The sequence below is a fragment of the Bombus vosnesenskii genome, unplaced genomic scaffold (genome assembly GCF_011952255.1).
Source record: "Bombus vosnesenskii isolate JDL3184/JDL3185 unplaced genomic scaffold, Bvos_JDL3184-5_v1.1 scf7180000013265, whole genome shotgun sequence".
NCBI lineage: Eukaryota > Metazoa > Arthropoda > Insecta > Hymenoptera > Apidae > Bombus > Bombus vosnesenskii.
Genome location: NW_022882925.1, coordinates 32,867 through 57,118, shown reverse-complemented (window position 1 = coordinate 57,118; position 24,252 = coordinate 32,867). Strand labels below are relative to the sequence as shown.

At 33.0% G+C, this 24,252-nt stretch overlaps 1 protein-coding gene across 4 annotated transcripts in view; it reads left to right on the top strand.

Annotated features, from left to right (window-relative positions):
- Positions 1–400: 400 nt before the first annotated feature.
- The window catches only part of LOC117242997 (filamin-A), a 51,382-nt gene continuing 27,530 nt past the window's right edge, over positions 401–24,252 (top strand). The window contains exons 1-15 of one of the 4 annotated variants that reach the window (XM_033510102.1): positions 401–690; positions 5,230–5,588; positions 11,654–11,994; positions 12,476–12,603; positions 12,901–12,915; positions 13,460–13,598; positions 15,216–15,500; positions 15,615–15,925; positions 16,585–17,011; positions 17,505–17,720; positions 18,121–18,508; positions 19,304–19,873; positions 21,125–21,469; positions 21,965–22,569; positions 23,349–23,647. In XM_033510102.1, the coding sequence (XP_033365993.1) occupies positions 5,249–5,588; positions 11,654–11,994; positions 12,476–12,603; positions 12,901–12,915; positions 13,460–13,598; positions 15,216–15,500; positions 15,615–15,925; positions 16,585–17,011; positions 17,505–17,720; positions 18,121–18,508; positions 19,304–19,873; positions 21,125–21,469; positions 21,965–22,569; positions 23,349–23,647 (4,409 nt within the window). In that variant the 5' untranslated portion in view covers positions 401–690; positions 5,230–5,248. The remainder of the gene's footprint in view (positions 691–5,229; positions 5,589–11,653; positions 11,995–12,475; positions 12,604–12,900; positions 12,916–13,459; positions 13,599–15,215; positions 15,501–15,614; positions 15,926–16,584; positions 17,012–17,504; positions 17,721–18,120; positions 18,509–19,303; positions 19,874–21,124; positions 21,470–21,964; positions 22,570–23,348; positions 23,648–24,252) is intronic. The other 3 variants (XM_033510103.1, XM_033510104.1, XM_033510105.1) reach the window with 3 other exon arrangements.

The following is a 24,252-nucleotide window of genomic DNA, read 5'->3' as shown; positions in this document are numbered from 1 at the left end:
ATTATTAATTTATTGCATATATTTTATACATTTTCAATAAATAAATAAATAAATAAATGGAATATGTTTATATAGATGCTTTTAAAATAAGCTAATTTTATATTGTTTTATAATTTTATAAGATTCATTAAACATATCTTTTATGATTATAACATATGTAGTTTTTTATATCTCTACTTCAAAATTTGTTATATCTGATAGAGGAATGTTCTTATCGTTAGAAAGAGGACGACTACTCTATAAGTATTTATTAAATATTGATGATGCCATTAGACTAAATTAAAGTTCGACGGACATTGTAGTAAGAATAGGTTTAAATAAAATGGCAAAGTTTCAATGGACAATAGGAATTGGGAAAAGGGATAGCGAGAGAAACAGACAGATCGGCGTGTGTATATATAGTTTGCTAGCCAGAGTGGGAGGGTTGAAGACGAGGGGATAGCTATTCTCGGAGTTTGTTCGGTACATTTTCCCTCTCTTCCAAATTCGGTGGCGGTAAACGTCAGTAAACCTTTCTAAATCGTATCGAACAGTGCAAAGAGTCTCTTCTCTTTAATACATCGTTCAAATGTAAATTGTGCTTGTGTTTTAATGTATATTAAAAGTGTAAAAGTGTGAATCATATTTGAAAGGGAATTACTAGTGCGAATATATACCTTATTAATAGATCCATTTTATCCTGTAAATAAGGTAGCGTGTAAAGTATTTTTCTAACAATGTTTATCGTTTAGAAAAGAAAAACAGTCATTATCTTTTATTCTATACATTTTCTTCTTCTATAATTTTAAAAAATTTTGTCACAATTAAAAAGCTTTTTACATTTACGGGAGAAGATGCATCCTTTATCACGCCAGTGTTTACTTGTTTGCTACATAATTTGATACTTTCAATCAAAACTGCTTCAATCAAAAGAGATGCAAATAAGAGATTGCAAATAAGATTCTTATCTATGTGTTTTAATAAACGCTGTTAATTAGTGATTGCATGAATGGCAATTTATGCTTCAAATAATTATATGAAATGATATGCATGCCACGTGAGTGAAACAATTGAGAATTAACATGCGACAAATGCGTACAGTGGTTTTTAAGTTCGTTGACGTTACAAATAGCAAGATAATAGATATTGGAAAGTATAATTTTTTAACGATTGATTCAATTTAAATTACGAAGTAAGATTATGTAGCGTCGTGGTAAACTTTATTTAATACTGTATAATTTGCGAATATGTTATAATAATTTCTTCTTTTCCTATTCCTCTTGGTTTATTACTAATCTTTTGTGCAATAATTTACAATAACTCGTCACTTACCAACATTTTTCTAAAACTTTACAGAAGCATTTTAGTTAAACGATTGCTAGTACAAGTAAATACCATTAATCAATTTCTAATTTTTAATAATCGGAACTAGTGTCAGTAAAATTTGTCTTATCTAATCGTAGAACAGTGATTGTGTTTCTACAGCCACTGTCTATGCACGTTATTTCTCTATTCATTTTAATCTGTTCTATTCAGTGAACTTTGACGAAATATGTACTCACATTGTATACTTTTTAACTTGAACAGTATTTCGCACGATAAAATTTATCTTTTGCACACACACAAGATTAGACCTTGGAAAAAAGACACGTATGTCTACGTACTCTAAAAATACCTTGGCTCTGACTTGCAAGAGGCACATCGTAATTTAGCATGGAATTGATTAATTTCCTATTACACTGATCAGATTACCTATTTGACAATTATCTAGAACCTAATGACAAAACTTTGAAATAACGCCTAACCTCGTATTACGTACACGTATACAATATACATGTACATATGTACTATTCTCATAGTATTGACACTTTAATTATTTGAAATCCTAATCATTCTTGTAAGTTATATACCGTTTACAAGTTATGTGTACGCGAGTGTATACTATAGATTTATTTTATAATACAAGCTTCACTTTGCTAGCGATTAAGTAAATGAGACATTGAATTTAGCTTAACTACCTTGAACGGAACTACAACGAAATTGCAGGATGTTTATAAAATTGCATGTATTTTTACATATGATACATGAGAGAGAGAGAAAGAGAGAGAGAGAGAGAGAGAAAGAGAAAGTATAGTTCAATTGGATGTATTATATTTTACACACAATTCGTTTAAACTATCGATTTAAAAGATGTCAGAGTTTGGAATTTGCAAAATTATTTTCTCCATAGCGCTTGAAATATTTTCCCATACTTTTCTTATGTTATTTAATACACTAGTTATGTGTCTTTTTATAATCTTTGGTGTTTCATTCTTTCTGTCATTCATGTTTAAGGAACTTAACAACGTGTCTTCGTAAAGATGTAGCTGTCCTAGTTGCGTGGGATGTTCTGTGTAAGATTACTCAGAACATTGACCTTCATAAAATATTTCAAGATCATTGAAATCGACGAGATAGGTTCCATTTTCACGTGTCCGTAATTTTTTCTCATAGGTAACATAGCGTACGTAAAATATCAAATTCGTACGTTCATGTACGTTTTAATATGGCGGTTTCCATCAAAATATTCGTAACAAATTTATCATTTTTTTAAACATCACACACGTGACATTTAAGTAAATGATTTTATCGATCCAATTAATATATTTCGTAGATTTCAAATGTTACAAGCAACTATTTTGTTTGTCGAAGATCTGTTCTTAACAATTATACATTCGTCATTTCGCGGCTACATAAACAGGCCCGTCACTAACGTGTGATGAGTCACAGTTACTTAGACATTGAATCACGAGAGTTAAATATGGATCAGGAGTAAGAGTTTTGTTCTTGCTGATAAACATTCAATTCGAATACCAAATACATGCATACAATAAAATCGATCATTATAAAGAATTATTTATACGTTTTATATCAACACAAAATATGTAATATGCGTCATTTTAATTGCTGAATTTCTTTTAATAACGACAACAGGATAGGGTGGTATAATAATCTCTCGCAATATCATATGCAGTAGTATTTCGGAAGATGTTCGCTTGCCAAATTTCGAAACTTATATGCCATTATTTCTACCACGGTAAAACTAGTCGGAGCGAGCGGTCACCTCATACAGCCGATGAAATATGCATTAGAATCGGGAATTTTGAAGTCGACCACGAACGAGAAAACGAGAAAATTTATTATTTTCCATTATCTCTTGATAATTTGCGACACCTCCAATCAAATGATATTCAGTTTAAAAACAATTCTCCGCATAGTAAAAAAATGTATATCCACTAGTAAGTATTATTCTTGACAAGTTCTCTTTTCTGGCCAATACTTATGAATCTATGAATTAATCATGCTATGATTTTCATATCTTCTATTCATTAAGCATATGAATGATATGACGTTACATTATTAAGTAAAATTAGCGTTTAATGATTTGGTATCTTTAAAATCTTTTTTAATACACGTTCTAAGATAACTTGTTTTCATGAAACCTTCACTCTATAGATTCTTAAGTATCTGTTGCATGAGAACACTCTATAAAAAAGTTTTTAAGGGTAATATTTCTTTCCATAAAGATTCCACAGGAACAGATATTTTCTTAAACGAAACATCAACAGAATTTAAAAAAAGAAAAAAAAAACGGAAGAAGCTATTTATTTCGATTCCTGCTTTAAATAATACATAACCTCGTATTTTGAACGGGATATGTATATCAATTTATTATCATTTTTTTTTTGGCGGTTAAATCACTGACCTAACTCTTGATTGCAAGTCGGCTGAAAAGGAACGTAAGGTCCGCTGCTAAAACTGGAATCGTTTCCGAAAAGGAAGAAGAAGGTGACTATTCCACAAAAGGACTTTGTGTTGCAATACTTACTATATCGGATGTTATCCGCTAGCGACACAATTTCAAGTTCTTTTTGGTCATTTAGATACAGTTAAATACACATATCTTATACATCTTATATACCTTATATATCTTATATATTATTATCTTTATTATACTATCAGGGTCGAGTTTTACGTATGATAGATATTTCATTGTACGTCAAATAGTATTATTTAATTTTGTAACTTTGACATTAATTGTTAATTCGCTAACATGATATGATGTGGAATTAGATAGTAATTCGTATTACGTGGCTGAATATCTAATAATAAATTATAACAAATATTTCATTCAGCCTTGTGTCTTTATGGGGATAATTAGGATTTGTATTGATTAAATTTTGCAGTGTTCCTGTGCGATATATGGAATGATTTACCACTTCTATTTATCTCAAATATCTTTGTTATTTCAAGTAATAAGCAGAAATATTGCTTACCAAAGTTGCACGGTTGCAAGAATCTCACAACACGGTGGCAATAATTTTTTGACCCCTCGACACAGATGTTAGAATTATGTAGATATCTCTATTATTTCATAAATTTTTCTAGTAGTTTGTAATAAATTATTTTATATTCATTATTCATTAAATTCATTTATTTAAATTGCATATTCATTAAAATAATTCTGATGCGAGTCATTTTTTACAGAATTCTAAAGGAATTCCTTATAAGGAGACCAAAAGAAATCGAATTTTAAGAAGTACAATTTTGTAGATTAAGATAAAGATATTTTGCGTGTAGGCAGTACGAACATTGTTATATTGCACTTATTTTGTCGTAGTACTATCTATATAACGCTATAATAATATCTATAATTTACGATTTGGCTTTTAATTTACATATCTTTTAAATGATGTATAATCAGTAACTGAATGATCGAAGTATCAAAGGTTGATTAAAGAATTATCGTGCAAAAAGAAACGTATTACAGATTTACAAATTTCTACTCTCTCTTTCTCTCTATTATATGATATAATTGATATGCTATTGCATTTATTCTACCATATACATACTAATTAATACTAAATTTTATACAATTTAGAATTACTTTCGTATAACTACATATAAACTTGATACTATAGAAATGAAATTGAGATGTTGATAAAAAAAGAACGCTTCATAGAAAAGTAAGGCTATGGGTAATACCGATACTTTTGCTGCTGTAAGTAGTATGTGCATGCATCAGAGAAGATACAGTAAAATGAGAGAAAGTGAGTAAGACACACGGTGTAGAGCGTATAGCGGGCTCATCTCGGTTTAAGAGGAGAGGGGAGATTAGAGTGAACGGAGCAGCAACGTGTGAACACACACACAAGGTTTTCTACTTTTCTCCCCACCATCGTTCTCACCATTACCAATGTCATCCCGTAGGAGCGAACCGGCCGATAAAATGTGCGAGAACGATAAGTCAGTCAAGTGCGAGAACGCAGAGGAAGAGGACGACGACATGTTCGAACAAGATTTGCTGGAGGATGCCCAGTGGAAACGAACGCAGCAAAACACGTTTACGAGATGGGCGAACGAGAAGCTGAAAACGGTGAACAGACAGATCGATGATTTGGAGTGTGATTTGTCCGACGGTCTTCTACTCATCAGTTTGATCGAGGTGCTCGCGCAGAAGAAGCTTCCGAAGCATAGTCAGAAGCCCGTCTTTAGATCACAGAAATTGGAAAATGTTTCTGTGGCTTTGAAGTTTTTGGACGACGAGGGAATAAGAATCGTTAATATCGGTGAGTGGCTGACACTCGTGTTTTGTTGCTTCAGTTAGGCTTCCCTGTGTTCCGCTTTTTTCTCCGTTCATATCATTCGTTTGAGTCATTCTCTCCTCTTTTTTCCCTTTCGAACCGAGAGGAGAGAAAGCAAAGGAAAAGAATTAGGAATAAGAAAATGAGATAGATCAAATTAACGAGTACATGTGATACGTAGTTTTCTTTCATTGTATAAATATACATATACAGTGATTCTTACTAGTACACATGTAAAGCATATTTGACAGTACTTTAACTGTTATTGTTATGTATATGTCGGTGTAATTAAGCGGATGTAATTATTATTGTTTGTCCTCTTAACAAATTTATTTTGTTCGATGGTAGTATAAATTTTATTCATTCCCCACATTTAATTTTTAATGTTGAATATTACTATATTGGACTATATTGGAGATAGATTTTATACATATTAAATAATATATTATTCTTCCGTTGCAAAAATGTGCTGATAGAGATATACAATTACAATCATGATACTAAACAAGATGTAAGTAGGTAGGTATAGTATAGTGAGGTCGTAAAATCGGTTAGGAGTTCAAGTTTACATATCTCGAGGATCGAAACAAATAATTTGAGACATTTTGGAGGGCATAAGGGCTTAGAACCTCGTTTCGGGCCGTACGATGTTGCAGTTTCCTAATTTTATGTCATAAAATACCGTGTGAACTGTTTTATTTTGTTTTGATTTTCGAGTTGAGACTTTGTCGATATACGTAGGCATCTCGCGTCGCATCTGTCAACTTGTATTTCGATCTAAAAATTTCACTTTCGAAAAGCTATTGTAACTGGAAACTCAGTTAGATTTTTAAAAAGAAGTCGTACGTGACCAGCGATTAATTAATAACGTAGAAAAGACGTGTCTCCTTACGTGACTGGCGATGAAGTGATAACACGAAAAGAAATATTTTTACGTGATCGGTGGTTTGTTCAGGTCATTACAAAATTTTGTGCGCGTCAAAATATTAATCGACGTAAAATATTAAGAAATACAATAGTTTCATGTTTCGTATATGCCTTTGACACACAGAGAGAATTGTGTTGCAAGAGAAAGAAACATGGTTTTTTATATAAAAGTTTGAACGAGGACAATGTTATTATAGTACACATATTGTTATCGACGATTGTAAAGGATATCTCAAGTTCTGTTTAACTCTATCAAATGTCATCACTTACCTTTTTTCCCCGGTGTAACAACGTTTAGGAAAACCAATTGTAAATTAATTTCTAATTAGGGTTAGGTTGGGGTTAGGTTAGGGGGGGGGTTCATTTCACGTTAGATAAATATACGTACATATTTTCTTTGAAATGCTTTAAATTATTAATGAACAGAGATAACGTAAAAATATAATTTACATTTCTTATAATATGACTCATTGCAAGGAAGTAAAAAACACTTTCGCGCTTTATGAAGCTGCGCTTCTATTTGACTTAGTTTCTCTAACGGGTGGCTTGAATAGCATTTATACAGAAGTTTCATGGTTGTGGCGGCTAGTTCTATAAGAGAAAGGAAAGTTTATATGAATATTGAAATTTTTCAATGGAAGATTTTTTGTAGAACAAGATATGATAATTAAAATAAAAATAAAATAGAGATAATTACACGGAATAGTAAAAAATCCTCGAATCGATGATGCTTTATCGAAATATTTCAAAATCTGTAGAATAGGAATATAGCGATAGTTTTGTTACCTGTACCCACTAAATATTTCTGAGAATTAGCAATTATATAAAACGTGCTTCGTCCATTCTTTATGATAGTCGTGAATCTTTCATTTCTTTCAAGGACTAATCTCTTCTAAGTATTTATAAGATATAAAAGGATTTGATATATGTAGGTATCAAGCCATACATATTTATTAGTATATTAGTATATTAGTATATTGGTTCATGTACGTAAATTATTTTATATATCTAAATAATTCTAAAAACTATAAATAGTTTGCTCTTGAAAGTGATTTTGGGAAGCGGGAAGAGGGAGTGAGAGGGAGACATGGAAAGTAGGCGGGAAGGCAGGTAGGTAGGCGCACGATGAGGTGAAGGTCATATTTGCTCAGGTACAAGGGACGTCATCTTTGCTTTCAGTTTGCGTACACCTATGCCAAACTCATTCTCCCGATAAGATAGTTTTTTCTCAAAATTAAAAAAATTTCGAGAGAAATACTCTTCAAACTTCTTGTCCACGTAATTCATTTTAATTCTAAACCAATTATGTTTTAGTCGTGTGTGTGTGTGTGTGTATATTTATAAATTATCGACTAAAAATGAAATCAGAAAACAAATCTTTTCGTTCGTTGTAATTGTACAATGTGTTAATTTAGTGGAAACATAACAATAACTGTCACGAGGATAAATGATAATGGCATTCTTTTCCGTCTTATAACTTATCAATACGTTCTTAATTTAAAATACAACTGGTTATCACGGCATGGAATGTTTTACCCGCTTAACTTCATGTAGAATACGCGTTTGTACTGAAGTCATTCGTTTAAATGTATATTTGTCATAGCGCGTCTGCTCTGGCATCATTTTAATTAATTATTTTGTTCATTCTGATAATTATCTTTATCGTACGATATTAAAGGAGACAATCTTTTGTTAATGAAACTTCTTATTTACGTTTTTTCATTGCGCTGGATTTCTTCTTATGTTTATTCTTTTGTTTTACCTACGTATATATATATATATATATATATATATATATATATTGTAATAGTTTATCTATAACTGTTGCACTTTGCGATGTAGATAAATTTATCACCTACCCTTTGCGATGAAGTAGAAAATAGAAACTTGTCCTTTCTAATTACTTGAAAGAATTTTATAAAAATAATCGAATGAGTAATATTTTTATCACATAAAAGTATTTCCTTGTGCGAGTTTAGAATTTCTTTGTGAAATGAATTTGTATATCTATGAAAGAATTAGCGTACATGCAAGATATTAGTATTATTATCTTATCTTCTATACAAACGTAGAAATTCCTTAAAAAATCCACTGTTTATATGTATTGAGTTGTCGATCACGCTTCTTCTCGAGTGCCCATGACGTTTTCCTCGACCGTATTCCGCGGCGAGTTTAGACGATGACGTCATTGGTGGCTAACCGGTTACGTCATGGATTGAACGCGCATTAGGAGCTCGTGCAGGAGACGATTTCCAAGCATCGCTGACTCCGTCCATTACTTCATCTTACGTCTGTCAAACATAATTGCTAAAAATGAGTAATTAGATTTTAATTCTAGGCTGCTTATAGAAGTTCAGATTTGTATGATCTACAACTGAAGAAATAGGATAGAAGCAGACATTTGATATCGTGTACAGTCGTCATGTGAATTTTTGCACATTATCTAAATTTCCCATAAACGCATAAACATCTTATGTCAACTAATTTATAATTACCAAATAATAACGGGAGAACTTGGGAGTTGGATGAAAATTTGGATGAAACACCGAGCCAACAAGTGAATAATGAGGATTGAATTAAACCACAATTGTCGCCACGATTTTTTATATGCTATTTATGATGATCTTCGTGTACTATTTATGCCAACTGGAATCAGTTTTCTTGCGTTATGAAATTTGAGATCGAAGCGAATTCTAAGTGTACCAACACATATGCGTATAGTACGTTTCTCCATGTTCTAGAGTTTATTGGATAGTCCTAACACACTGTACACAGATACGAACTACATTTGATATAATTTCTCGAAATATACTCGTCATTATACCGGATCTGTGTAAATAGCAACCACGTAACACGAGATATTCTATTGTGTATAGTATGAATAGAGAAGTTTCTTTCGAAACAGAAGACTATTGTGTACGAATCATAATTCTCACGTTTATAATTTGTTCAGTTATATTTGACGATCATTTTCTTGTTTATTTTAATTAGGTCAACGTTTAAACAGATATATTTGTGAAAAGAAAAAAGGTATTCCAAGTCCTTTGAACATTCAAATACCAAAATGTTACATTCAAATTTGAAGAATTAGGATTATTTCTTTGTTATACAGTTCATGGTTTTCGTCAATTGCTGTATATCACATTCGGCGACGTAGAAAACTCTTATCTAATTTTAATCGAACCGACAAGGTTGCGAACGTATTTTCCTGAAAATAAATTTGTCAGATACTCAGGTTACCGCGAAGTTGCCAAAATTGATTAAAGCGAATGCAATTACCGTGATATTGATTCAAATGGTACTCTATAGTTGTCTCGTTTCTAATATGAGAAAGAGGATGCAGTCGCCTAAAATATTTTGCACCAGTCATTATCATAATATATAGTCTTCCATTTACTCCTTTGTTATTTGTATGGCAGCACTGTCGTGCTAAGAATATCAACTCTGATTCGTCCATATTTTTGCTTGTAAAATACATTTATTCGGTGTCAATTGGAAATTGTAATAAATATGTTTACGAATTGTTTTCTATGTTGGCATTGCAATCAAAATCTAAAGGTTGTAAAGTTTGAAGCGATAGAAATTCGTATGACTCATCGCCGAAGATAAAATTAGAGCGTGATTAAAAAAAATTTTGCGAACTGTGTAATCGGGAATATTGATTACGTCTGACAAGCTATTATGACATAGTGTGCGCATAATATATATATATATTTATGGACATACCAGGTGACACAATCTCTTTATAAAAATATTGAAGTTGACGTTGTCTAATCAACGTGGTATATCTTGTAATAAAGTACAGTGTATCATGGCTGACGTGATCTTAAATAAAATAAATAACAGATAATATAAAGTATGGTGAATATAACAAATAGCTATTTTTCTTTTAGCTGTACTTCACATCAAATGCAATTACTTTCTTTCGCAGAACTAGCGTTGATTCATTTTGATGTGTAAGCGTCATTTTTTAGCCATTGTATCACTGTATGGCTATTCGTGGCCGGAAATGTCAGAAATATGTCTGCATGTATTTTATATTTGCTCGTAAAATGCTCTTTAAAGCAGATTTTCAATTAAACATAAATTTTGTATCTTCAAATATGAAAACGAAGAGATGGATTTAATAAAGTCGAAATAAATAGAATACCGTTTATTTCTCTTACATATAAATACGTAGAAGCAAATGTCTTAATGAACGAGACAGAATATTTCGTTAATTATCAGGTTCCCGACTAATAAAGATACATATTTTTTAATACAGAATTCTCTCATTTTTTTACAAAAAATTATTTACAAGTTGAATAGTTTCATCGGTGAATGCTTTATTAAGAAACCAATGTTTTATTACATACTAAGCTCGAAACAGAAAAATAATATGTTAAATTAATCGTAGATTATATTTACACTGATCGTGTGTGTATAGTGGTATTAGCTACCGTCCCTGACCGTGATAAGAGCTCGGTAGTTTCTCTCTTGAGCCAATATTGATATAGAGAACAACTATTTCTTTCTTCTTATCTAACAGAACTATCTTCTCGCTTTTCTTGATTTCAAATTAATCCATAAATGGTATGAAAATCTATCCCAGTGAAAATGAAATTACAGTCTGTATTTCAAAGATTATTTCTAGTTTTATCATTTACAGTCTCATTGATTCAACTTTAATCAAATATTTGTCGAAAACGTAGTTTTATTTTCAACGTTACGATCCATGAAGATAATTGTTGTTATTTCTATATTTAGAGGTAGAATCACAATAGCTATTATTTTATTCTTTGGATAAATCTATCACACCGTTTTGAGCCGATAAACCATTATTGTACTTTCTTACATGGTCTAGGGATAAAAACAAAAGAATATCTTAAACCTATCGATTAAATCTATCGATTATTTCTAGAACTATATTCTAGTTACTATTTATTGTAACTAGCGTATCTGCATATGGATGGCGAGCGCGACCTCACGTTGTCATTTTCAACAATAATCATAATAATAGCGGACATTTATCTACCCTTTTTCTTGGCGTAAAATTAAAGAATTGCACCTATTGTGAATTAATTTTCTAAATTCGCAATTCGTTATTATTCCACTGCATCTAGTATTTCAAAATGATTTTATAGATTCAACGGACATCGTCGATTCTAAACTCAAGTTAATCCTGGGTTTAATATGGACCCTAATTTTACACTATTCGATATCGATGCCTCTCTGGAATGGAGAAGAGGGTTCTCAAACAGAGGGACCAAAACAAAGACTCATCAAGTGGATCAAGAACAAAGTACCAGAATTGGTAATCGGTAATTTCACTACTGATTGGAACGATGGCCGTGCTATCGGTGCTTTGGTAGATGGAGTTGCGTCTGGTCTTTGCCCTGATTGGCACGAGTGGAATAAAAATGACGCAATTCAAAATGCATCGGAAGCAATGCAATTAGCGGATGATTGGCTGAATATACCTCAGGTAAATGCTATAATGCTTGTTATGTTGTTTAAGGAAAATTTGTAAATATATATATCGGAAAATTTTTTACGCTTCTCTATCTCCATCATCTATTGTATTTACTTGTATTTATTCTGACTTTTGTTTCTTCTTTCTGAACTTTTATTAGCTGTTATCTTTTTTTTCTTACGTTTAATAGCTTCGTTTTTTCGCTGTTAAATAATAGTTTCATAGAGCTACGTGATAAAATAATGAGAAGTTCATTTTTATAAATTATTTGTCGTTTTATTCGTTCTCGTTCTAATTTAAAATTATTTGCAGCGATGAGAAAGCGATTGTAAATATTTTATTTTGTGCAATGGGATTAGTTTTAGAAATTAAATAAATTAGTATAGTAACGATATTAAATTGCAACGAGAGACATGACACGAAAGCGAATGAAACGATTACAGAAAAGCAAACTAACTACTTTACTATTTAATTCTGTCATTCTTTTACATAGCTCATCAAGCCAGAGGAAATGGTTAATCCAAATATAGACGAAATGTCAATGATGACATATTTGAGTCAATACCCTAACGCAAAACTAAAACCAGGAGCACCTCTTCGACCACGTATCAATCGAAATAGGTAAGTCGATGAATAAATTCTCTCATCGATCATTTGTTATACGATAAAGCCAGATTTCATGAAATGACAGTCAACTATTATCGTATCGTATCGCGCGAAGAAGCTTTTTATGTCAAAATGTTTAATTGAAAAATAATTAAGAAATATAAATAACAGTAGAGTAGGCATCTGAATGTAGAAGCAAAAATGTAAATTATTTCTTCTATATTTAGTCTCACGTATAAATAGAGAGAGTGTAAATGTTTTAATGACACAAAGTGGTATAATTAATAAATCTATTTTATTTTCCGGTTGCAGTATCCCGCCACCGCGGTAAGTTACGTAAATATCGTGTTTTCTTGCATCTTTCATAGTCATTCATATTTTTTTTTATAATAAAATAATAGTTATGCATAGTTTGGCGCAATTAATTCCTGGCTATTCAAATCAAAGATTGTAACAACTTTGTTTTCTATTTTTCCCTAATAGACCATTTTAAATCATTCGGTTAATTAAAATTCGCAATTAGCTAAATTTATTGGTATGCAACACATACTATTTTTTAAGGCAATGAAAATTGAAAAATTGCATCCTTCTTGTACAGAACAGTTATTATTGCAATGAAGTGTAAAAACTTTCGAATTACTATAACAAATTCTGTACTCAACTAGTTTTTTCTCAGTCTGCTTAAATATAAGCTATTGTTGTTTCTTGTTTATTTTAATTATAGTAAACTAAGATTTTCTTTTAAAAAAATTAATTTAGAATTAATTTAGAACTTAAGCTTTCAATGTGATTCTTTATTTTTTGTATATTATTATTTTTTATTTTCATTCTTTATCTTTTGTGTATTAATTAAATTTTTTATTTCCTGCAGAGTACGTGCTTACGGTCCTGGTATTGAACCAAGTGGTGTAGTCATCGGAGCACCAACTAATTTCACTGTAGAAACATTATCTGCCGGTAAAGGAGATGTCGAAGTCATTGTGGAAGATTTTCAAGGAATGAAACTTCCGGTGAGAACAATTTTTCGTAACATAAACATTTTTCGATCACTAAAACACTTATATTTATGGCTATGGCTCGACTAACCCATTTATAAAAAATTTAAAAATGTAAAAATGCAGAGAGTGCGTGTTAAAATAGGATGTTTCTTACGATTTAATAAACGGAACGAATCTGTATTTCAATTCTACTTCTTGAGGTGCATTTATAGAAATACAAGTTCCCAAAAAAATTCACAATTTAATTATAGTTCATTGGGAAATTTAAAGAATCTACAACTAAACTTCCAAATATTTTTATATTACATAATTTATAATCGCTACGTGCGCTACGATTGCTACGTTACGTACCCATTCATCTACTTGCCATGTATAATGTGGTTGACCACCATCCCGGAAATTGCTACACTTGTATCATAATCATAAATTGATTACAAGCCAGGATACACGTGATGTAATAGTTTATTCTTACTTTTCTACATTTCTTTTCTTTTCTGCAACAGTTACAGTACTCGAATTAATTGAAATTCATTTTATTACAACCTTGATATAAAAATATGTAACACGATTTTTATGCATGATTTAGTAGATAGATAACTCTATTTTGCTGCCTTTCGACCTTGAAAAGAGGGTTGGCACGTGGTTATGCCTACAAAATCAATATAGGATATTATACAAATACTTAATATACAAATACTTATACTATAAATACTTGAACTTTAAATAGTACAGGATTTAGTATAATCTTACATTAGATTAGATTTCATAGTTACTAATAACATTACGAATAAATAGATTTACACTAATAGAATTAATATAACACGCTTATTCGTCATAAATCTGATATATCGTGTGAAATGAAAGAATTCTTTAAAATATATGTTTATGTGTAAAATTGGAAGAAGGAGTTGCTTAATTTATACAGCGAAATGTTTTAGATACAAGCAATTAAGATAATAAGAATAGAATGGAGATTCTAATTTTGGCACGATTAGTTCAATTGTTAGTCAGTCAATCACACGTTGGCACGTACAAGCTTTGCTACACGAGAAACATGGATAAATGTACATTCGTATAAATTATACTTCTAACAACTACAGCTTTCCAATAAATACTCACGGGTCTATCAATTAAAATAGGCTTTTAATTCAATCCGTGATTTTATAGGATTATGCTTCAAGTAGCTATTCTGATTCAGAATGCCGCTTGTTTAGGTATTTGGGATTTTTTTCTAAAAAAACCTTTAGCCTCTTTTTATCGATCTTTGCCACACATATATATCAACGATCGGAGGATATTCGTCGATTTTTTCAAGTGAGAATAATCAGAATTCCGCGAGTTACGTGTTATTAAATAAAGTGCTGATAGATCTGTATGCCAAAGACTGATAGGGAATGTTTTATATAAATAGATTTACAAAAATATCCAAAATAATGGTATTTTAGACCGGAATATTCCGTTAAGATGTGCCAATGGGTTGTATCATTGAAAAGAATGAATATGAATATTATTTGAATTTTAATTTATAAAGCTAAGTAAATGGTATTTTAATTGCAATTAAATTTATTAATCTTATCTTGATAATCAAATTTAATTTTATTTAATTTAAATAATTTTTCTTTCTTAAAGGTTGATATCAAGTTCAACAGAGACAAAAATCTCACCTATTCCGTGTCATATACTCCGAAGACGCCATCACCGCATAAAGTACAAATACTGTATGCCGGAAAAGAAATTCCAAAAAGTCCATACGTGGTGAATGTAGAAACACCATCAGCTGATCCTAGCAAAATTATAGCAAGTGGGCCAGGATTACAGGCGGATGGAATCTTAGTCAACAAACCTACTTTCTTTGATATATTCACGAAGACTGCTGGACGTGGCGCGCCAGTAGTTACAATCTTGGACGAAGAGGTATATTATTAAATAAGGATATGCATTATCATTGTATGAATTAGCTTATTTTTCTGTTAATTAAACGATTTTTATTATATATTTTAACTATCTGTTACGAATTCTGGTTTGTAGGGATTAAACGTACCTTTCAAATTACGTCAAACTCTACCAGAAGTATGGAGGTGCGAATATACCCCTACCGAAATTGGGGTACATACGATAAAGATGTCTTTTGCTGGCAAATCGATACCTGGCAGTCCTTGTAATGTTAACGTAGGTTCGGGGACAGATGCTAAGAAATGTAGAGCTTATGGACGAGGATTATTACCGAATGGAGTTCGTGCTCACGACAATGTGGATTTCGTTATCGTCACAAAGGATGCCGGTGAAGATGTGCTTGGAGTTAAAATTATTGGTCCCGGAGGAGTCAGTCAATCTGTTCAGTAAGCAATTTTATCTTCTTGATAAAATCTTGATTAAAAATTATTTATTAGAATTCGTGGCGAAGAAGATACACAGAAGATGTATTTAATCTAACGAACATGATCATCCAAGCAACTTGGTAGGCTTATTTCTTTATGAGCTTCGAATTAATCGAAGTTGTATGGATTTAACTTTCGCGGAACAAAGCTAAACAAATTTCACATACAGATTTGTACATCAATTTCTACTTAATCGATTGGTTATTAATAATTATTGAATCGAGCATTGGAACTAAAGTGACTGTGAATTCCAGCTAATATTGAACGTCAACAAATATAATTTAATTCTATGTAATAATAGAAGTACCTTTAGGCTCTATGCTGTAAATGACACTCGACAAAAATTGACATATTAATTAATATAACATAAATTGTACGTGAGTTCAATGTACAGATTCAAGCTGAGTACATTTGCATCGAAAGTTTCTACACTTTTACAGATGCAATTCGAGGTTCAAACGGTGTAAGAAATAAAGTTGATTGTTCAATTAGGAATATACAGCAGCAAGACTTCGTAAATTAATACTCTTAATTGACTTTTTTTCTTTTGATTTTTATAATTGATTCTTTGGTCGATTTATGGACTTCGAAGCACCACTTATATATATTTTTTTTTCCAGTATGGTTAAAATTGACCAAAAAACGTACAAGTGTAATTACACACCGATGAAAGAGGGACGATACGTGGTGATGATAACATACGGCGGAAAAGAAATTTACAAGTCACCGTTCGAGGTGAACGTTGGCCCTTACAAGGAATCAGCGATCAGAGCTTATGGGCCTGGTCTTCACGGTGGTATAGTCGATCATACAGCCAAGTTCATTATAGACACACAGAGAGAAACCGCTGGTCTTGGATTCGCGATCGAAGGACCTTCGGAAGCGAAAATCTTCTGTCACGATAACGGCGATGGAACAGGCGTCATATCCTACTTACCAACTGCACCAGGCCAATACGCGGTTCACATTCGTTGCGATAACGAGGATATTCCGAAATCGCCCTACATCGTGAATATTTTGCCGAAAGGGGACTTCGATCCTGACAAGGTCTGATTTTCATATATTCGTGGTCCTTTGGCTTTCGATCGTGTCCTAATATAACAGTATTGCACTCTTTTTGTTTTAATCGACCTTAACGTTGCTTTGACATAGAAAGTCACCAGCAAAGCTCGTTCGATCGTTCGTTCATGTCTAAATTATTAATTCGCAATTGGTATTGCTGGATATATGGCCATTCAGTTTACATTGGATTAAAGTTTCTTAATTGTGGAATATTTCATTTCAATTTATGCGCTATATGTTGGCCATTGATAAACCTTGTCAATTAAAATACAGAATATATGCGAAATTAAGGAAGCGAAGATTATGTTAATTCTGTTATTACAACGATGCTAATTGAGGGTTAATTAAAATTTTGCTAACTATTCTTATTTGTTCCGATATTTTTTGAATATTGTAGTTCGCTTCTTCGATGCTCTGAAATCGTTTCGATGAACTGAGTGAATGAAAGACGAGTGATTTAACAAAGTACGATTTGCAGGTTGAAGTGTACGGTCCGGGAATTCAAGCGGAGACTCTTCCTGTTGGGAAACCGACGAATTTTACGGTGGACGTAAAGAAAGCTGGGCAAGCACCGTTGGAAGTCGTTGTTCAAGATATTCAAGGAAAGGATGTACCCGTTCGATTGGAGGATAATCACGATGGCACAGTGCAATGTCACTATACTCCTACGTCTGCATCAAATCACGTTATCATGGTGAGGCATTGAAAATTTTGACAGATGCAACGTTTCGATATTCTATAAAATATGGCTTAATCGTAAGACGAGTTGATATGCGAGATAAGATAAGAATTTATCGATGCTAAATGTTCTTTGAAAAAGGCCAAAAATTTCTTCGGAATTGGTCTGATTCATAAAGAATTTCGTACGTCGCTTTGATTTTACGATATCAAATTATAATTCAAAAAATTGGTGGAATTTTACGAAATAGCAAATACCAGGGAATAAAGACGATGATAAATGTTATATTACTTAGGAAAGTACTTAGAAGTACAGATATATCTGACTGTTAGGAATAAGATAAATTATATACATATTTAGAACACAAAAATATAAATAAAATTGATATTAAATAATTATATGATAATATTCGTAGGTTATTTACGGTGGCGTAGCTACGAAACACTCACCTTATCGAGTAAAGGTAGAAGGACCTTTAAACGTTGCTATGCTATCAGCATACGGACCCGGACTCGAGAAAGGGGTCAAGTCGAACATACCAACGCATTTTATCGTCGATTGTCGCGAAGTTGGACCAGGTGAACTTCGCGTGAACATAAAAGATTCTGACAACAAAGAAATTCCATTTTCACTTTCGGACAACAAGGATGGCACGCATACTATCACTTACGTAGCACGAGAACCAGGAACTTGCTCCGTAAATTTGAATTATGGAGGCTTGAACGCACCTCAGTGTCCGATTAAAGTGAACGTTGAATCGCATATCGATATCTCCGAGGTCAAAGTAGAAGGTCTTGCTCAAAGTAAGTATAAAATTACCTATTTATTATGTCTATTATTATGCCTATGTCTAATTCGTTGTAATTCAATAATTACGAATATTATTAAAATCTCTAAAATCTCAAAGTTTCTAAATCTTTAAAATGTATCGCTACGAGCTATACACAGTGTACGATTTCGATTTATTATTATAAATAATAAATTCGAGAAGCACTCTGGTTGAAAGAGAATTGTTTACAGTAGCGTTACAGGAGATTGGGAGTGTCATAGTCAGACAAACGCAGGACGATAGAATATCAGACATAGGCCACGCATATCTTTTTCGGCTACACTCATCGCCCTATCTTTATAGTTTTGTAAATATTCATATCGTGAATTCGCTGCTCGTATCTAAGATTTCTTAAAGACTAGGGAAAAATCTCTGAGCGAAGCGAATAAGAAATCTAAGCGAGTTAGTAAGCGATCGTAACGTTTACGTCGGTCTATGCAGGTCGTCTATTTCCACTTAACCAAACGAAACTCTATCAATCACATGCTAATTATCTGTTCCAAGTAAGTACGGTATGAAAAGAGCATAGCATGACTTCACGAATTCACAAAAAAAAAAAAAAAAAAAACACACTACAGAGCAAGACTTTGCAAAAGAGATCTGGCCTTTCTCAAGAATATTGGTTTTTATCACCACTGACTACTCTCATCGTGATCGCTAGTCACTTTGGAAGGTGCATGCGATTTTAAACTTGTAATTAAGAAAGACAAAAGGTAGAGCAGAAAATGGGAAGAAAACTAAACAATTCGAAACTAAATCCATGTCACAGCGGCTCCAGTGAACAGCTTGCAGCAGTTCCTCGTGATAACTCAGGACGCAGGCAAGCCAGCGGACTTTCAGGTGACGATAACCGCACCTTCGGGCAACCGTATCAAGGCGCACGTGATACCAATTCGCGAAGGCTATCTCGTGAATTTTACGCCGACAGAACTAGGCGAATATCTGTTGGGGATTAGTTTCGGCGGAGTGCCAATATCCAACCAGCCGTATCGATTGACCTGCGTGCATGGCTCGGATCCTGAAAAGGTCCGAGCTTCCGGGCCAGGTTTAACCCATGGAATAATAAACAAACCGGCTGAGTTCGTGATCGATACTCGCGGAGCTGGACAAGGCAATCTCGGTGTGACGGTCGAAGGTCCCTGCGAAGCTGCCATTAATTGTCGAGATAATGGCGATGGAACGTGTTCCGTTGCGTACTTACCTACGGAAGTTGGCGATTATGGTATCAATATTACCTTCAACGAGAAGCATATTCCTGGCTCGCCTTTCCAGGCGATCGTTGTAAAAGACGTCGATGTGTCGAAGATAAAAGTCACTGGGACCGGCATTCAACCAAACGGTATCGTTTGTCGTGCTTTTGCAAGGTTCCGCTTTTATTAACAGCAGGAGTGTTCCGGGTGTTTTCTTTTGCGTGTGTAGTGTGCTATAACGTAGGTACATATTAGGTGGATGGTGAGACGGATGAAGTATATTTCGAAGAAATTTTCTTTTACCAAAGTAACAATGACTCGTTAATTTGTTTATCGATGTCGTCGAAACTGATCGATGTTATAATTCTTTTGAGCCTATGACAATTTTACGTTTCATCTAAATGAGCTTTTTCATTATTATTAAATCTGTTGTTATTAAACATAATATTACCTACATCTTTAGGAACGTAGTTTCGTTCTCAGTTTTCTTCTTTCTCTCCTTGAAAATTTGTGACTATCTTTCCAAACAACAGTCTTTCTTAATTGATAATAATAAATCAAGAGTATTATTAATCGTAAACAATTCGTGCGTCTTTTATCTAAGATAAAGGTGAATCATCGAAATGTATTTCATCCAAATTATTATCCAACGTAATTTTGGGTATTTTTGTTTGTTCATCGATTTTGTGATAGTGTTTATGCTGCAACTTATGACAGAGATGCACATTACACAGTTTGATACGTAAAAAAGTGCACTGTATGCATGCTTTGTGGTATTTTGAATTTTTTTTGTTGCTTATTAGAGAAATTCATTATATTGAGATATTTTCTATAAATTATAATTATAATTTATTATTTAAATCATATATGAATACCAAGGATATTCTTTTCCATCGAAAATATAGCAAACGAATATGTAATTGCTTAGGATTTCTATCAGATACACTTTTGTCGAATACATACGAGTCAGGCCCTTTTTTGTTATGAAAAATTCCGGAATTTTGTATAAAAGGAATTTTTTATGTTTGCGAATTCGATCCAAATCTCCTTCCGAGCAATTACACTGTTTATAAGTTACAGGCAGCGGACACCTGTGCACTGTTTAGTGCGCCACGTTTGTTGTTAATATCTTTTTTAGAAGTTATGTTTTATATTTTTCACATGTTTCAAGATACATACACGAAGCTATAAATATAGCTTCTAACTATTTAAACCTATATTTCCGATTACTATTTTTATCCATTTTTATTTCTATAAGTATTGAATTATCCTACACACTTGTGTAAATAGTTCACGAATGTTTGTCACGAAATTTCAAAAAACTGCAACTTTTCTTAATCTGTTAAATTATACATAATAAATATACGTATTGTAATAATATTGTTTTTGGCAAATTTCAGGCCCATGCGTAAATCGTGCAACGGAGTTCACAGTGGATGCTCGAGCGCTTCCAAAGGCGAAGAACGATCATGACAAACTTTCCTGCATAATTAACAATCCCAGTGGCAATACGACTGAGAAAGTGATTGCTTTACAAAGGGACGGAACTTATTGCGTCAGTTACAAGCCATTTGAAGAAGGACCTCATACTATAGACATACGTTATGACAACATTCCAGTTCCCGGTTCACCCTTTACAGTTAACGTTAAATACCATAGCGATCCTAGCAAATGTAAAGCGTACGGACCAGGTTTGAAAAAAGGATTCGTGAATAAGTACAACACGTTCGTCGTAGAAACGAAAGGTAAAATTTTCAGAGACAAAACGTGCAAATTTTACTGATTTACCTGTACGAGTAGTATCGAGTTGGTGACAAAGTAATTTCGCTTTTGTGGCTATGCACTTACACATACATGTCCATACATTAGCTTTGGAAGCTTCTTTATGTTATCTTCATACAGAAAAAAGTTAATTTTGATTGAAAATATTTGTTCCTCGGTTCTCGATCGACCGTCTGTGGTAATCTGATGGCGCCGTCTCTGGAACATAGAAGGGAATTTCAATAGAACTTAATTAGTTGCATTTACACATTTTTCAAATTTATATAACTTAATCGACCAAAGATAAACATCTCCTAACTACATTGTCTTTTATCTCTGTGATGATTCTCTCTTCTGCTTACTTGCTTCGTTAGTTGAATTAATTTGTCATATTTAAATTAGTTTTCGACTCTACTACTTAGTCGAATTAATTTATAACTATATAATTAGATAGCATAAAATGATTTGTAAATGTTTAGATGCTGGAAATGGCGGATTATCTCTATTAATGGAAGGCAACGACTACGCGCAGGTGACTTGCAAAGGAAACGACGATGGCTATTGCACAGTGGAGTATTTTCCACCGTCGCCGGGTGACTACGAAATATCCATCAAATTTGCCGAGCAACACATTCCTGGGTCTCCTTTCCAAGTCCAAGTCGTGGACGACATGCAAGCGAACAACGTGACTGCCTACGGCGAAGGCTTGAAAGTAGTAAGAGAAAATATATCGACGAAGTTCATGGTGAATACCTCCAAGTGCAATCCAGCACAATTGAATGTCACTCTGAAGACCAACAAAGGACGAGTTCAGAAACCAATAATCAAAAACTGTGGAAATGGATTATTCGAAGTTACATATCAACCACCATCTCCTGACAGTGATCTGCAAGTTGGGGTTATTTTCGATGGAGAAGATATTCCAGGAAGTCCTTTCAAACCGAAAGTTCTGCCCACTGTAGAGCCAAATAAGGTTGCTGTCACGGGACTTGGTGTGGCACCTGTTTGTACCGCATCTTTTCCCGTTGATTTCGTAGTAGACACCTCCGAAGCTGGTTACGGTGATCTGGAGGTTCAAGTATTGGTAAGCAATAAATCAATGTTATACCGCCTGTGTTATTTATTGTTGTTTATTGTTGTTTTATCCATGTCTCTCCACTTTGCATAGCTTCCGATTATATCTTCATTTACAGTTTATATTACGTTACATATCACTCGCTTAATACGTTCAAGCTTTTTCATGCGCGCCTTCTCTAATAACATTTGCATTTTGTTCCAGTTTCCGTTACATCACACTTTTATAAATCAAAATTGGGACCATAAATGGAGTGAATAACGTGTTAATTAATCTTATCTAATAGTCTTACAAAACCTTATTATCTTAGAACTATCTTACTTTAGAATCAATGATAGCTATTCTTTAAATCTTTCAAGAAAGGTTCTTAAAAATAATATAGAAAACGATGTGATAACACGGAGTATAAGGATACTCAAATTTGAACAAGTAAATTGAATGTAACTTTTTAAATGAGATTTGCAATCCCGCGTACAATAGCTTCAAGGTGACGTTAGAGGAACTATACATCTTGAAGTAGTTTCAACAAAATATATCGTATTATGAATAAGAAAATACAAGATTTCGTTAAAAAACATTATCTTCACATTGAAATATCCTTCGTTATTCTGTCGAGGACAAAATTATTTATGCCAAATATCGTACATCTTTGTAACAATTTTTATAACATATAAAAACACTTTCTTGACAATTTTAGTCGCCCGAATAAAGAAAACGACCTGTATAATTTGAAGTACATTTAAACTGACAATTAGTTTTCTTGAATCTTAATATTAAATTGCGTCTAGGGACCAGATCAGGTGCCTCGTAAGGTCGAAATTCAGGATCTTGGAGACGGGAAATATAAGGCGACCTATTTGCCCGATGATTGCGGTCGTTACAAGGTCAACGTTAAATACGGCGACAAAGAAATACCAGGATGCCCAATAAACGTTCAGAGCTTGTCCACCGGCAGAGCTGAGAAATGTAAAATCAAAGAGGGTATTCAACGTACTTTGGCCCAGGGTGAAGAGTACTGTATCACCGTGGATACCGAAAATGCAGGACGTGGTGCAGTGACCTGTCGCATACGATCTACTTCTGGAAGGTAAGCGAATTTCCACTTAGAATAATCGGATTGTTTATTTTAGAAATGGTGCAAGCCCATTTTCTGAAAAAATTCAGGAAACGAGGAATTTACATAATGCATACATTCACGTGAACTTTTTATTTATAAGCAATTCACAATTTAAATCTTTTTAAATATTTTCACTTTGTTTCAATCAACTTCTAATTGAAATTATTTATTTGAATGAAAATTCGTTAATAAATTAAACTGCATAATCATTTATTTTAGAAGCGGTATATATTTAAGCACGGAAAGACGTGGATTTTTCAATAGATGAAAACGCGAACAATTGAATATCTGGAAATAAAGGAAGATGGACTTACATCACTTTCGAAATAAATGGTTCAATCAACGAAGAGTGTTGAGGCTGAATCGTTCGAATTTAGACAAAAATAACTCTATTGGAATTTAGATGAGCATTATCGTATTTCTATTCGTTGGAAAGAACTGCATCATTTCTACGCGATAGTTTTAACAATCGTTCGTTTGTTTTGCTAATATTTAGTTTATAGAAATCATATAGATGCATTTATTATCAAGTGAACATTAATCATCCGGTTGATGTTGACGGCGAGTAAATATTA